Source organism: Manacus candei, unplaced genomic scaffold, assembly GCF_025592945.1.
Source record: "Manacus candei isolate 608988 ecotype Guabito, Panama unplaced genomic scaffold, ASM2559294v1 h1tg000025l, whole genome shotgun sequence".
NCBI classification, from domain to species: domain Eukaryota; kingdom Metazoa; phylum Chordata; class Aves; order Passeriformes; family Pipridae; genus Manacus; species Manacus candei.
In genome coordinates, this window is record NW_026138073.1 from 7,860,998 (window position 1) to 7,877,098 (window position 16,101).

At 40.9% G+C, this 16,101-nt stretch overlaps 1 protein-coding gene across 1 annotated transcript in view; it reads right to left on the bottom strand.

Annotated features, from left to right (window-relative positions):
- PTPRG (protein tyrosine phosphatase receptor type G) overlaps positions 1–16,101 on the bottom strand; it is a 397,672-nt gene that overhangs the window by 104,879 nt on the left and 276,692 nt on the right. The window contains exon 6 of the mRNA XM_051788769.1: positions 7,431–7,497. Coding sequence (XP_051644729.1) covers positions 7,431–7,497 — 67 coding nt within the window. The remainder of the gene's footprint in view (positions 1–7,430; positions 7,498–16,101) is intronic.

The following is a 16,101-nucleotide window of genomic DNA, read 5'->3' on the forward strand; positions in this document are numbered from 1 at the left end:
ACAACAGCAGTGTGAAAAGTCACACCCAGTATATTCTTTGTTCAGGCTGAGAAATCCCCCCGGTGTTTGCGTGGGACAAAGGGCCATTTTCTGTACAACCCACCCCAAAGGCAGAGCAATTGCAGGCATGCTTTAGAAGGCTGACTTATTTACACTCCTTGTCAAGTCATCACCACTAGAATGAACTAATAAATTGTGCACAATAATTTTCTGAGCAGAGGAAAAATATCAGATCTTAAACCAGATATCAGTAGTGGATCTTCACCAACTACTGCAGTTTTCACAAGCTGATGCCACCAAATATTATACTTCAAGAGCCATCAGTGGAACATTTTGCCTTCAAGGACTGACTTGCTAGAAATAGATTCTGTAAATTGCTGGATAAAGATAGACCTGAATTTTTAACCAAATCACTGTAGAGCAAGAGGCTTCTTGAGATATGCAGGTAAACAGCACACAACTATCTGTGATCAAAATCCTTTTAAATCTAACAGGAACTTGGATTGGACATCACAAGAAAATAACTATATGCCAAGTCCATTTATATCTCATGGAATGCTTTGGGACTTTCATCGTGCTTTTCTGTAAGAAAACAGGAACTTGGCTGCATTGAAAACAATATCTTAAAATGAGCTTATTTCCAAAATTAACGTATGTGCAGTGCCTGATAGGTGGAAACGTTACCCAGTTACACTTTGAATAACTGAAATCTGCAATACCAATATGAAGAGCTTTGAAAGTCTCCCAAATTTGTTAAACAATGTTACTGCCAATTTCATTTTCACAATGAGCCAAGACATTCTAAAGCTTCTGCATTCAAACATTTAAAAAGCAAACACACAAAAATAGTCAAAAGGACACCGTGTCGCACACCCGCTGAGCCAGAACTCCCCAGATAAAGCAGGATGCACAGCACAGCCAAGGGCCAGACTCATGGGGGAGATTTCAAAGATGAGATTACAAATATTATATATTACTTTAACTGAAAAGATCAGCAGATGAGTGCTTGCTGTGTGAATCTCAGAGGAAGAGCAGCTTCTGACAGTCCTCTGTACTCAGGGTAATTCTTGTCATTTATTGTGCAATTATTTTTCTCACTTTTATTTAGTTTTTTAAAAAACAGAGCCTCTGCTGAGCAATGTAAGAAACTGTAAGGACACAGAAAGAACAGCATGGCAGGGAGGAGGGGAATGAGATAATAACACAGTCCTGCAGACTAATTTAATCTGAGACAACCAGTGAGTGGTACAAAAAAACAGGAGGAAAGAATTAAAAAAGCAAGTCTCTTATTCACAAAAAAAAGCATTTCTGTGCCAGGTGTTGGTTCCGGGCTTAATTTTTCTTACTCCCTCACTTAAAACAGCTTAGGAAGAAAAGGTTTAAACTTTAAAGGTTTAACTCTTTAAAGAAGTAAAATGTAATTCAGAACCTTTAATGCTTAAGCCGTGGTGATGCAGAGCAGGTGTTGCCATTCTAGACTTGGATGAGTCTTCCCCAGGTTTCACAAAACCTAACCTGAGGCAGAGGTACATGTGGAAGTACATGAGGCTGGAGAGGCATGGAAACTAAGAAATACAGAATGGGCACCAGTGATAGCAGGAAAAAGAAACTATAAGAAGGAGTTTAGAGAAGAGGATTCCCTGCAAAAAACTGGACCCTGGCAGAGGTTAAAGTGAAGCAGAAGTGCCCAGAGGACCGTGGGCTGTTCGTGTCTGCTCCAGCAGAAGCAGAGCAAAACCACACATCCTCAGACTTCTCCACCTCTCCTTTCTCAGCACCTGTTCTCAAAACCCACCAGCAAAGCACCCAGCTCCTACTCCCTGCAGATGCTCTGTTCACCTTCAGCATCAACCTTAATTCTTAACTTTTAGCAATTGCAATCTTCTTTTTGTTAGTTTGAATTAGTTTTTCTGTGCAATATATTAATTCTCTGTCAGCTCGCTGGTCTTTACTCAGCCATGACCAGCACTGCTTTCCCCAGAGCAGACAGCTGAAGGACCAGAGATTTCCAACACTTCCATCATGTATTCCTTTAAATGATACAGACCCCTGCAGCTGTGCACAGAACTGCCCTATATAAAGGTGTGAACTTATCACCTCTGCTCTCATCTTCATTTCCCACTTCCCTCCTCCTCCCCTTTGCTCCACAGCAATTGTGTCCTGGTCCCTTTCACACAGTTAGTCTGACTGTGAACACAAGAACAGATCAGAAAACAAAAGAATATATCCAGATCATCCCTGAGGAAAAAGAAATGCTCCTCCATGTTTCCTTCCCAGTTTAACTCACCGCGCTGCTCTCCCTTTGATGGCCCTTCTTGTTCCAAATTGGGGTTCTGCTTTCTTCAAAGTTTTACTTTCAAACATGAGAACCCACGGTATCACATCTCACTCTCACCCCTCTCCCTCACCTTTCTTCTCTACAACCCCCGGATTTTTGGTGCAGAAGGCAAACAGCTTGTCAGGTGGTGTTATGGCTAAAGTTAAAAACAAAAGAAAAAACCTGTCATGGTGCTAATGGTGTTTTCTTGTTATTATGCTTTCTGGTGTGATAGATCCACAGGACAACTAACACCGTCTAGATTGCTTCTTTCTTAGTGCTGGTTTATTTTAACAGGTTATTCACTGATTTTTCACCTAGGACAACTGGAGAGATGTGAACATATTTATTCTCCATCCTTTTTCATTATTAGAGCAATTCTATTTCTGCTGTATTTTGGTAGGGTGTTCCCAGCAGGCCCTGAAACTTTTGTGGTCACTTGCCTGAACACTTCTTGCCCACCTCGAGGGAGATCCAAGGCTACACTCTGCTCCATGCTGAGTTTCAGTTATGGCTTTTTAATAATATAAAAGCAGAAGAAAAAAGGGAAGACTTTTTTCCACATTCTCTTTTAAATAAACAAAGGTTCCTCTTCTCCCCTCACCCCACCTCACGTTCACAAACAAGCAACAGATGCCATCAATTCACTTTGTACCTGGGCTTTTGATCTGGCAGCACTTTGATTTTCAGTGCTCACTTTTGACAAGGAAGGGAATGAGAGCCCCATTTTTGTGACATTAATAGAGCCTTTTCTGCTGTGGTAATTTATTTGTGCTCTGCTAATAATTTTCTGCTGATCTGTGTAGATTCTTGATGTCAGCCACAGAGAACAGGACAGAATGACAAAACATGGTTTTCATCACCCTGAAAGATTTTCCAGGGGCCTGGGGTAGTGTGGGCTGCTGTTCCCTCTGACACCCTTTGCCTGCACAGTAAAACAGGTCTGTGGTCCTGTGCAGAGCACCCATGCCCAGGCTAGGAGAGGGCAAATGCACACAACCTCCAGCACTGGGTGCTGTCCCCAGGACTGACATCAAGGAAGAAGACTCATTTTAATGCTTTGCAGGCAGCTGGTAAGAACAAGGAAAAGGCTTCTCTAAGAGGCTTACATACAAAATGGTACCAAAAAGGTCAAATCAAAGGCAGCAAAGGTGGGAAAAGCAATGTTTCTGTGCAATAGCTCCATCCTGCCAGGTGCTCCTCTGAGACCCTGCTGAAGCATTTGGCAGACAAAAGCTTTAGTAGCCATTTTAATGCAAATCAACTATACACATAACCTGGTATTTCACAGTCCCCTATTCCCACAAGGGCACAGTCATTCTTTTTGAGGCCTCATGAGCCTCCTCAGCCCTTGCACAAGACCAGCTCCTTCCTGCCCCATGCTCCTCAGCTTCACAAGGAAGGACAAGGAGCAGTGAGGGGCTCAGGGCAGGTCATCCAGCCGAGCACATTGGCAGCAAAACAGAGGCAGAACAGTCTGATTTGCAGCACAAAGACTGCCTCACATGTGGCATACGCACAGCCAGGCACTAGTGACTTTATTACCTAATGGTCCAATGTCAGCTAATGACATGAATCATTCTACCAGCACCAGCATTGCTGGAGACCCTTCCCACCAGCTTTCATGATAAGAAAAGCATTTGAAGAGGAGCTGAAAAAGACCCCCAGCAATCAGAGCTGAAAGACACTGGCAAGTCAGCATCAGAAAATTCATATCCCACCTGCCCATACCCCACCCTTTCTCCAGAGAGGGTTGCCTGCTCCCAGCTGTCAGTCCCGGGCGGGCTCCGTGGCAGACGCACTCGCCGCGTGCTCCGCGGCAGGGAAAGCAGGAGTGAGAATAGCGGGCACCTGGCTGGCGGGAGGTGTGACAAATCCTTGGCAGAGCACAAAACTGAGAGCAGTTTTAAAATCAGCAACAAGCATCTGACAGCTCTTACAAGAGCCTCCTCAGCGTTCCTGTGCCATTACAATGCTCTCCGAGGGCGGATGCGGGAGTTGGGGACTGTTGACCATGTGGGAACATACTGTTCAGCAGGAAGACACGGGGCAAACCCCAAAGCATTATCACTGATCCAGACACTGTTAGGTAGTTTGGTATACCATGGTTTTCCTTCCAGCTAAGGAACATTTTATGGTTGCTCATGTAAAATTAAGCCTAACGTGGCATTAAGATTCTGCAAAATTATGCCTGGAGACGAGGAAACAAAGTGAACTAAGTAGCGACTAAGCCTGTATTGATTTTTATATGTGTGTGTCTCTATCATTACTACTAAGCTGTTGACACTGTGAAGGGCACAATTATTTATGTTCCATCAAATTAGTGAGTAATTCAAATCCTTGACAAAATCTCAAGCAAGAATTGCTTTCACTTCTACAGAAAGTTCTTCTGACTCCGGAATTGTTCACTTACCCTTGGAAGGGCACTGTAAGAATACAAGAACTTCACAGAAAAAAAGATGAAAAGCTATGCAAGAAAAATTCAAACATAGCTCATACACTCATGAGTACCATCCCTACATCTATCTGAAGGGCATCAGATCTGTCACCCTTATGGGGACAGCGTGGGAGCCTTACACAGAGCAGAGTCCCCATGTAGGACCAGGCCTTATAATAAATGAAGAAATGAGGACAATGATGAGTGTTTGTGTGGGTGTGTGATTTCCTCTTTGAACACTCAGTGATTGCGAGGAATGAGTGACTGTTCAGCACAACTGAAGAAGGATGCTCTGCCAGTTGGAGGGAGAGGAAATCTTGTGGAGATGAGGCACATGGGAGGACTAAAGCTGGAAGGCTGGTGATCTCTCCAGCCACCACAGGATATGTGACTATTGTCTAATTTGAAAGCAAGGTAGTTACTTCAATTCATATGTCTTCTTGATTTTTACATTATAGGCAAGTGCCTCTGTATTGTGACAACCACCTAAAACTAACATGGGCATGGAAATGTTATAAAATGCAAAGAAACTTAAGGTTTTAATTTTGCTTCCTTTTGTTGGATCCCTGCTTGATCCAACCACTCTATCAAAAAACCACAAGAGTTTTCCACTGTATATCAGCCAAAAAGTCCATGTTGCCTTAGGGTCCCAGTTGAATGCAGCCAAATGGAAGGCAGGAAGAAGTTTTTCAGATAAATTCATAAAAATGTGCTCATGTAAGATGTAAGTAAATCACATCAAGAAAAATGCAAGCGTCTGGAATAAAAACTCACATCTTGACTATTATTCTATATAATAACATTAAAAGAGGGATATGATATGAAAATTCTTCACTGAAGCATTCCATCAATATTTAAGTTAAAGAGAACGATCTCTTTGAACAACTGCTTTGCAGGAGGAAATTCCTTTACTCTAGCCACCAAAGGAGCCTTAGAAAAGGCCTTTAATCAGGGCCTTTGAAACAGGAAGGAAAGCATGATTTTCCTCTTTTTCTTCCTTAATGTTTTGAAAAGGAAACAAGCTATTGAAATATATCAAGCGATTTCCTTTACTTGAAACATGAGCAGACTTCTGTGCATTGTGCGCAAAACAAAAATAAATGCCTTTCATCCACTCAGATTTTCTGCGGGTAGACAGCACCGAGATGGACTGATCATTATGTGGTTAGGGAATCACAGCCTCGGGACCGAGTCACATCCTACCCAAACAATTATTTTTGGGAATGGGATAATCCTCTTAGGAGACACTGCTGTGATTATCCACAAGTGGCTGTTTTGGCTGCGGAGCGAGAAGCAAGAGAGGGAGCAGAAAAGCCCGATGAGATGGTTAAAACACCGTCACACTTGCAGAGGTTTATTTACCTGAAATAGAAAGCAGGTAAAAAAACTAAAAAGAGATCCTAGTCCAGTTAAATGGCAGCTTGGCTGCAGAGTCAAATGATTTAGCCACTGAAGAATCCTTGCAGCCCAACTTGTCCTTGTTTCGCTTTTGTGAGCCTGTTTTGTTACCCAGTGGGAGCGAGGTAATAACACCTATTTTTGTGGAAAACAACACCAGTTTTTCAGATAGGTGTGTTGTTTTTATTTCATGGCAGAACACTGCAATTTATAAACAGCAAAACCTAAGGAAAATTCTCTAAATGAAGGACTTTATGGTACGTTATCATTTAACCCATTTTTTACTTGTTCAGATTTATTGGCCTTCCCAGTTGCAATGTTAAATGATACTGAAAGTAGAACAATTAATCCAAAATCCTATTTGTTTTAATCCAAGAGTGTCAACTAGTTTTAGGTTTGCAGTCAAGAGAAAAAAACTGTCTGTTAAGCTCTACAGCACTAGCTAATGTCTAAAGACAATCCTCGGAAAAGGTGCAAAGATGTTTTATCACAGCACTATAGATGGGATGGAGATTTATTATTGTACCAAGCACCATTCCAGCAGATGCCTTTTGAATTACAATGAGATTATTAAAACTTTACAAATCATTATATTAAAACCTGACAAGAGTACTTTGGGAACCAGAGCATCTTGATGTCATTGCTGATGATGCATTACCTGTGGTAAGGCTTCAGGAAAATTCCTAAGTAAAAAATTGGTTATAAAAGTATAAAATATATTAATATTTATTTCAGTACCTGCTATAAGTTCAAGGATAATAGGTATATGCATCAGAACAGCTGAATGATCGTATTTATGTCAGCATTAGAAAGATGTTCATCTGCTGCAAAGTTTAATTAATTTTCATAGATAGTTAATTTTCTGTTTCATTATCAGCTCCCTAAATTTGAAAGACAAATAATTTATAAACAAATAGAAACTTCAGAGAGGAGTATTTTTAGAGCAAACAGAAGATAAATAACAGAGTGAAGCATCCACGCTGCCTTCGAAGTACTAATATGAATGATATATTGCAGCAGGTTTTGATTGATAACTTATGCATTCTAGAGCACTGACTGAAAAGAAACAAATTGTTTACTGTTAACCCCAAACCATTTTCAGGTAACAAATGACTCTGATCTTTACCAATCAAATAATGGCTGTGATGCCCTTAAACATCAGTGAATGAGGAATGTGTAGGCTCACTGTGTCCTTCCAGGGGTGACCTGATCCCGTAAGGACAATATTCATGCCCTTCTCCCCTTCCCAGCAAGAAGAAAGTTTAAACAGCTACTTACCATGATGTACGACGCCCTTCAACCCATGGATAATGGGATCCAGTGCTGAATTGTCCCTCTGACTGACCTACATGCAAAGGATACAGGATTGGTTACATCTACTCTGGTATCAGGCAGAACAGTCTCAGTTTAATCTTCTAAAGAGAAAAAAAAAGATGTTATCTAACTATCTGCTTAGTTCTCACATTTACAATGGATCTTCACCAAATGCCGAAGATACATGGTGTAATAAAATAAAGTGAGGAAGGTTAAATCAAAAGAAAGTGTCCTTTGAATTCTGTAAAACATTAGCCACATTTTCAGCCCTGCAAAGCCTAAAAACACAGAGCTGATTTTTCTCCATCTACTTCTGCTTTCATAGAGGAAAACGGCTGTGATAAACAGAAGTTATCTTGGACCAGTTCATTCCTTACTGATATGGCCATAAATCTGGGGCTGCCACTGCAGCCAGTGAAGCTGGACCCTTTTCAGCCCTAATGGAGCTGGGCTTTGGCATCTCATCACTATTCATATTTTTAAGTTTATTTAATTTAGTGTCACTTGGACAAAAGAAAGGGAAAAAAGCTTTGTGAGAGGATATAGAAAAAATCACCAGTTTTTGACAATGTAATTGCCTGCAGTGCCAGACCAAAACCTGCAGCATTCCTTCTATCACCCAGCCCACATCTTCTGCAACGGTGAGATCCAGACCAGAGAGAGGAGGGGAAGGCAGCAGGAAGGATTAACCCTGTTGAGCTCCACAACTTCCAAATTAAACCCATCACTTCAGTCCCTTACTTGCACACAGCCAAGGAATTTACAACCAATAATGCTTTTTTTTTTTTTTTTTAACCTTTTGCCTCTTCAGAGGTATTGAAGGAATAACTCACAATTTCTGGGAACATGTTCCATTACTTAAGTTACTTGCCAATTTACTTTTGGGAGATAAATACTGGCATGTATCTCATTCATGGGGTACATTTCTCTCTTTTTTCCCCACCAGTCAGCTTCAGAACCTGAGCAGTGTTGATCGTTTCCGGATGGACTGCTCCCAATGGGCAACACATCAAATGCAAAAGAGTTCCTCTGTATTTTACTGCCTGCTGATGACCTCAATGTCGTGAGGAATAGCAGAGTTTAATCACATTATGTCTGTGTATCAATATATTCAGAAAGGAGTAGAGACAAAAGAAGAAAACCCTGAGAAGGAACCTTGTGCCCAACAGGGAACACACTGTTGCATGAAGCACAGAACCAGCTTGGAGCTTACTCTTAGGAAGAGGACATAATTGACAACAGGACATCCAAAAAATGTGTTATAATAAAAATATCACAAATTTAATGGTCAGACAAGAAAACTGGAATCAACTGCCCAAGTTTCACAACCATATCCCTTCTCATCCTTCCTCCCCATGACTAATTAGGAATCTTAGAAACCTCATTATCTTCTTAGCCAACTTCATTGAGATAAACCACAACAAGCCACCTTTCTTTTTTCTTTTTATTTGGCCTTTGAACTACTGTGCTGTGTTCCGGATGCATTTTTGTGCACTTCTCTAAAGACAAAATGGTTTGGTGTTGCAAATGGAAATTGAAAATCCTTCCCCATCACAATACTCCAGAACTTGCAACGATTAGCTAGGGTAAGAAATGCAATAAAATTATGAAAGGAGAAAAAGCAGCTTTGAAATATATACAGCTTAGATGTCACTGGACATAATACTATTAGCCCTGAAGGCTGTAAGCTCCTTGAAGCATGAACTTTTATATGCCCAAAGGGGTGCTCCGTGCACTTTGGATCCTGTATAAATAATAATCACAGCACAGTGGACCCGAAGACTCACTTGTAAGTTCTGTCTGCCATCTGACAAGTCAACAACAAACACTAAAAACAGAGAGCCTGTTACGTGACACATTCCTGCACCTTCTCCATTCATCCAGGTTTCACCAAAAAAAAAAAATCCAATTAAAAAAAAAATCATTAAAATGCTACCAGCAATTAAGTACAGGAACATAAGAAAACCTTGCACTGGACTTAAACAATGTTTTATTTATTGCTGCCTAACCATAAGCAGTAAAGAGTTTTATTTTGTTTACATTGGTTTTATTTCTGGTGACAGCTGCAATCAGTTTGAAGAAAGCAAATAGACAGAAAGAATCCTAAAGGTTAGAACTCTTCCTTCTGGGACTTTGTGTCAAAGCAGATCAATCCTTAACCTCAGTCCTGGCAGCGCCCCTTTAATCTGCTGAGGTGGTACGACTGTATAGATGCACACAGTCTTTTTGATAGCACATTCTGCAAATATGCTGTGTTCTTCAATAGCATGAAATCAACAGGCACGTTATTTCTTTGGGGGCTGGAGAGTAAATGCTCCATGCATCTGTAATCATGTTTTCTCCAAGGGTATAAGGAGTGGAATCTCATGTTTCCTTAAAAATCACTTTCAAACAAGTATCACTTGCAGAGATGTTAGTTCAGACCTGTATGGGATATAGTTTTATTTTCCTTTCGGATGCTTTCCCTCTTTTTTCCCTATACTCTGACATGGTTCCCTCACACTTCACTACAACTGTTTCAGGATCTTAGCAAGACTATTAGAAAAGCACCTAAAAGTTTTCTCATTTTGTGGAAGGGTTCAGATTTCAGAATAAAAGTTTTCTTATATCTTTTTCTTCTTCAAATTCTTAAAAAAAAAAACCAAACCAAAAAACCCACCTTGAATTTCCTCTCTCTTTTTTTCGCACATCTCTGTATCCTTTTTCTGGCTGTGTTCACAGAGAAAAGGAGGTTTCTGAAACCCAAAATGTCAAGTTCTATCCCCGTTGCTGTATGACTCTGGTTTAACTGGCCTGCAGCTACCATGCTGGTAGAGATCACAGATTCACCCATACAAGAATCCTGTCTCTGACAACAGTTGATACTCAAAAGAAAGGAAGGGTAAAAAATAGCTGAAGGAAAAAAAGGACAAAAATCTCCAGAATAAGAAGTGTCCTTCTGACCTGCTTTATGATTCCATGTCATGAAGCTTGAGCTTATATCCTTCTGCAAACTGCTTTTATCTTTCTTTGTTATATAATATGTGTTACAGCAGTGTATTTTTATTATCTTATGAATATATCCCAAAGCAAAACAGCAATGAATTCTTCATATTGATTTTACATGCCATGTTTCTGCTGATGCCTTGGCTACAGAGTAAGAGAAAGATCATACAACTGCAACTGGGTCTTGGCACTTTAGCTTCACCCAACAAACACCTGCCAAAGCTGGGCAAAGTTTTTCTTTTCCTGTGAGAGAAGAGTCATGCGTTTTCCCCTCCTCCTTCAAGACCCTAGCACAGAAGAAACACCACGAATGGCAACTTCTCAAGCACAGGAATTTCAGGCACAAACACAAACCTGTGATGCTGCTGGCCACGAGCTTGCTGCATGGTGAGTATTAACAGACAGACGGAAAAGCATCCTGAAACTGCCCTAGAATACCCACAGTACCACTACTACAAATGTTGTTTCCTGAACAAGATGCTTTTGTTCAAGACTGACTAACACTCTATAGGTCTGAAGAAAACAGATTAAATAACGCTTGTGTGCATCATTCACAATTGAAAAATGCCTGTTAATCCTCCTCAGCACAAATAAACAGGTAACTACCACGCTAAGCACAACGGAAAAACAAACACAGAGATAGCACTAAGCAGTTTCCTGTGCTAACAGAGCTCTCACCATAGGGTAAATATGGCATGAACATGACATGAAGAAGCAAAATCTCTTTGTTTATTGCACCCTTTGGTGACTTCGATACCTGGTGCACACGTCATTGTGAATAGAACAAATGGTTTGATGTTAATGCAACGAACAAAATGAACATTTGCAATACAGGAAAAGGCAAGGCACAAGTGACTCCATTCTGCAGTCATAAACTAGAAATGTTTTTCACATGAAGTCATGGTGGAAATCATTACTCTACAGGTTAGACTTACTTACAGCTCCCCCATCTGATCCAGGGAATGAGAAATGATTCCTTCCTCAGTGAACAAGGTTGATCAAGCCATGAATTCTATTGACAACAGTGTTAACACATCTTAGCAGCACAACCTGTTGTCCCCTTGCTTGAAAGTGCTGTTTTTACAGTTCTAGCCCCGAGGGCAGACCAGGGAGCTCAGCACCTTCTCAGGATAACGTTATTAATGCTCCAAAGAGGACAGTTCCAGTGAAAAAGCAGAGAAGGAGTGCAAGGAGGACACACAGCACCTCAGCCAGGCTGTCCATACCAGTATGGGCATCAAGCCACAGCATGTGAAAACAGACTGTACTGGGTAAGGTAGTACTCTATGGAAAGTCCCTGTGTTACAGCAGGACTAAGCTCAGTGTGTCCTAAAGAGTTAAAACGCCCAAACCAGTTCTCATTCTCTATCACTCATTGTATATTAAATAGCTAAAGCTCTCTGTTCATCTGATTATTTTATAGGACAAACTCAGAACCTCCTGAAGACCCTGATTTCTCAAAACTCAGCAGAGTTGTAAAGTGTTAAAATTTGTATCATATGCTATATAATTTAAGCCACATGCTAAAGTCATGTAACTAATCCATGACCTGTCTTTCTGCTGGAAACAGTTCTATAAAGCAATAAAAAAAGGTCTCTGGCAAAAATACCGAGCTTGCAATGCTTATTTCAGAAACAGTAACAAATAAAAACAGGGGAACCCCCAAATACACACTGAAGCAGTTGGAGAGGCCACCCAGCAACACCAGACTTTACTTACAAGACCCCTGCCCAAAGGGTCAGACTCCCCTCCCCTTCCCCATTGCTCCAGGCAGCATCCCTGAAAACCAGGTTATCCTTCCACCAGCCTACACAAGAAAGGCTCAGGAAAACACCACAAGGCTCTCTAATGATCACTGGTACCAGCCACCTTGTGAGAAGTAGATGAATATTAACTGCTTGAACAGCTCAGGAGTAAGGAATACACTTCCCTTTTAAAAATATGTTTAGATATGTTGGGTGGAAAAAAAGGGTGTGGGGAAAAAAGAACTGAAGAAAACCCACGTATTTGTGTTGATACGAAATACAAATTTCTTTTTCATTTCCACCTTAAAAAAAATCTGGCATTTAGACATTAAACTGTCATAAATTTGCAGCAACTGCTTTCAAGCTCGTTAAATGGGCTCATAGACAGTATTGCAAAGCATCTCAAAGTGAAGGAGAATGCCATAGTCGGCTATATTGAAAGGTGAAATGACATGCATTTTGTTCAAGGCAGAGGAAAATGAATGGCAACAATTTTGTGATACAGTACCTGAGCCTTTCCCCTCCGAATAGTGATATAATTTACTTTTCTCTCCCACTGCAACATTTGGCCCTTGACTTGGAAACTAAATCTTCAATCTATCAAGCCTTACCCATCTGCTAAGTAAAATGGCCAAGACAATCTGCATGCCTTGAATTCGAGATAGCCAGCTGCTCCCAGAGTGCTGTGGCATTAACATCCAGAGACCATCCTCTCGTGCTGTAAAGGACGGTGTCTGCCAAGGATGAATGACTACATACTTAACCGTGGCAGCTGAAGCCAGTGACAGTGGCTGACGCAGAGAGATGCCAATGTGTCAAACTCTACTTTCAATTACAATGGTGAAAGTCAGGGGTAATATTCCCCCAGTCGTGCACCTTCAGCTGCCATACAGCTTGTGGTAAAGACACGCGACTCACCAGCCAAATACCCAGGTCTCCAAACACTCTGTACAAACAACTAAGAATAAAAAGAAAACTATTATAAATTAACTATGTTGCATAGATTAAATTGTCCTGTAGTGTTTCAGGACAATCAACATGGTTAAACAATTTATTCTTTTATCAGCTTAGTGGTGTTGGACAGATGCCAGTCCTCAATCTCTACAGGAAAGGACCTGATTTTCACTGGCTTAGAACAGAAATTAGAAGAATCCCATTAATGTGAACCTTGTGTCATACAATATATATTTTAATAACACAGTAATAGGATTTCAAAGAATCCAAGATAATTACCATAAAAAGAAACATTTTTTTTCTCAGTAAAGGGAAAGTACTAGGGATAGTGCTTGTGAAACTCTCCAAATTCATGTCTTTGGGTCCAAATAATTTCAGGGTTAGATATCCCTGCTCCTAACCCCTCTGAACAACAATCCTTTATCCCGCATTGGGCTGCAGCACTGGGAAAGGACACACATCCTGGCTTTGTGGTTCCCACCCTTCTACTCTGCACTATGCCCATTGTCTCACCTCTCACTTCTCTCCCTTTTGAAGTCCACATTGTAAAATCTGCTTGTGGATAAATATCTCATTTCTTAAACATTACTGAATAAAAGGAAGTGAAATATTTCAGCCGGATCTGGAATGTGGATGAACAGATATGAAAAGTTTACATGTGCTTTGCTTTGAAATAAAGTAGGAAATACTTATCTGGACCTTTTCAGGAGAACTGATGGGTGAGAAGGGATACTGGTTGACACTACAGCACACTGAGATAGCTGTGCAGCCAAGAAAATGCCTACAAAGCTCCTGACATAATCATAATCTAGATTTGGTGCTCTAAGTTTTTCACCTTCACAAGCACTAAATGATCCAAGAATGATATATTCCTGCTCCTCCACAGATGATATTTTCTTCCATCTCCCCCATATAAGCTATAATTGCACATCTCTCGTTTGAGTCGATGCAAAAGGACAAATCTGGCCAAGAGCCTGCAGCCTGACAGAGGTGAGCTGGGAGGCAGAAGGCATTTGCTGTGTAATGAATGGACTGCCCAAAGTAAGTATCTGGCAGAATATATTTGTAAGGGAAAACAAGAAATGGAAACAGCCCCCTTAATACTTCAAGTTGCTGCTCGTGTGTAAAATCAGAGAGAATAACAGGTACCCAGGCAAAATGTGACACTGAACCTTATGCTGGCACACGCACTATTTCACACAGATACTACCATGACCTTTGGTTTTTTGAAAATGTGCATTAGAGCTGATTTTGCCTTTGCCTACGGCAACTGGTTTCAGGTTCAGTGATTTGAAGGCAAACTCTGTTGAGTTAAATCTGGGTTTTGGCCTTCAGGTGTTAATAATCCTGCTATGAATGAAAATATACCGAAGTCACAGAGGTGCATACGCTGGAGGAGGGGTGTTCCTAAATGTCTCATTCACTATCTTGTTTGGGGGGGGGGGAGAAGTTAATGAGTCTTCCAATGATTATTTTAAATAGAGTAATGGGTGTGCATTGATCCTTCTAGCTAATTCCACTTTGAATAATACATCATTCTGACTGAAAGCTTGCTAGTGATGTATTAACTTCATATTTCACTACAGCTTTGGAGGGTATCTACACTGAGATATTAAGTAACAGTGCCAAAGAGGAAGCTGCACTTTTTCCTTTACTGTTTTAAAGTCCAAAATGGTTTTAAAAGCTATTGAACTGACTTTGGGGTCAGGTGTTCTGGCTGTCCCTCATCTTTGGTTGAGTGCGATGCCGCTGCTTGCAACCTCTCCTCTCAGCCTTTAACTCACCCCCTCCATCACAGCTTCTGGACCTGAGTTAGTTACAGACATCCCGGGACAAGCATGGGACAAACTAGGTTATTGATCAGCAACTTCTCCTTTCATTATGTCCAGTAGAGATGCTTGAAAACACAAGCAGCATAAATACCCTCTTTTACACTAAAGGTTGGCTGAAATATCCGTGTCACAAGAAGAGCAAAGGGACGGCACTGGCACCACAGAAGAACAGACAACAGAACCTGCACTGGCGTGTTGGTGCAATGTGCTAATACAGGACACTGTCTCAAAAAAACCAAGACTGAGAAACTCAGAGGTAGAGTTAAGTCTGCTTAATAACTCAGCTCAGAGTACTCTGTGTCCGTGCACACTGAGTTTCTTTGTTAGCAGACAGAAACATTGATCGTGCATCGTACACCTGCTGGCAGCGACTGATCAGATCACCGGGCTGAGGAAGACTCTGTAGCTTCCCCTCCACAGCCTTACCTCCGTTCACCACCACAAGATTTGCAACCAGCAGGATGGTAAGAAACAGCCAGCAATGTATTTTCCTTTCTTTTTGTAAGGCACTTGTTTGCCCAAACTTTGACTCTCTCCATTGCTAAGTTAAGAATTAATTTCCCCAAAGCATTCTTGCACGAATGCAGCTAATTTACTGCAAGTGAATAGCAGATTCAATTAACAAATTATTGAAAGATCTTAATACGCATATATCTAAGGAAAAACAAAAGATATGTGCAGCCCAAAAGCACAATCTGATTAGGAGCAATAGAATATCTCAGATACAAAGCTCTGTAAAAGACAAAAATGTAATTGCAACACAGAGGAGAGGCAGCTTCAGTGGTAGCTTCTCAAAGCTGGGAAAGCTTGATTGATAGACTTTATCATCTGCAGCTGCGCAAAAAAGGGCTAGAGGAGCTGCAAGTTTATTTAAAGCAATTTCAGTGCACTGAGCCTACTTGTTCTCCTTTGAGAAAATAATATGATTTCTTCACAGAGCATGTAGTATACTTATTTAAGCAGCAGTGTGCAAGATCTTTCAATCCTACCAGCAGTTCAGCTGGAAAAATGACACATCAGGGGGTAACATTTTATCAGGATGGAGGCTATTTTATAAAAACTGCCATCAGTTATAAACTGTTCTCACCATCTGAGTAAAAAAAAAAAAAAAGGGGGGGT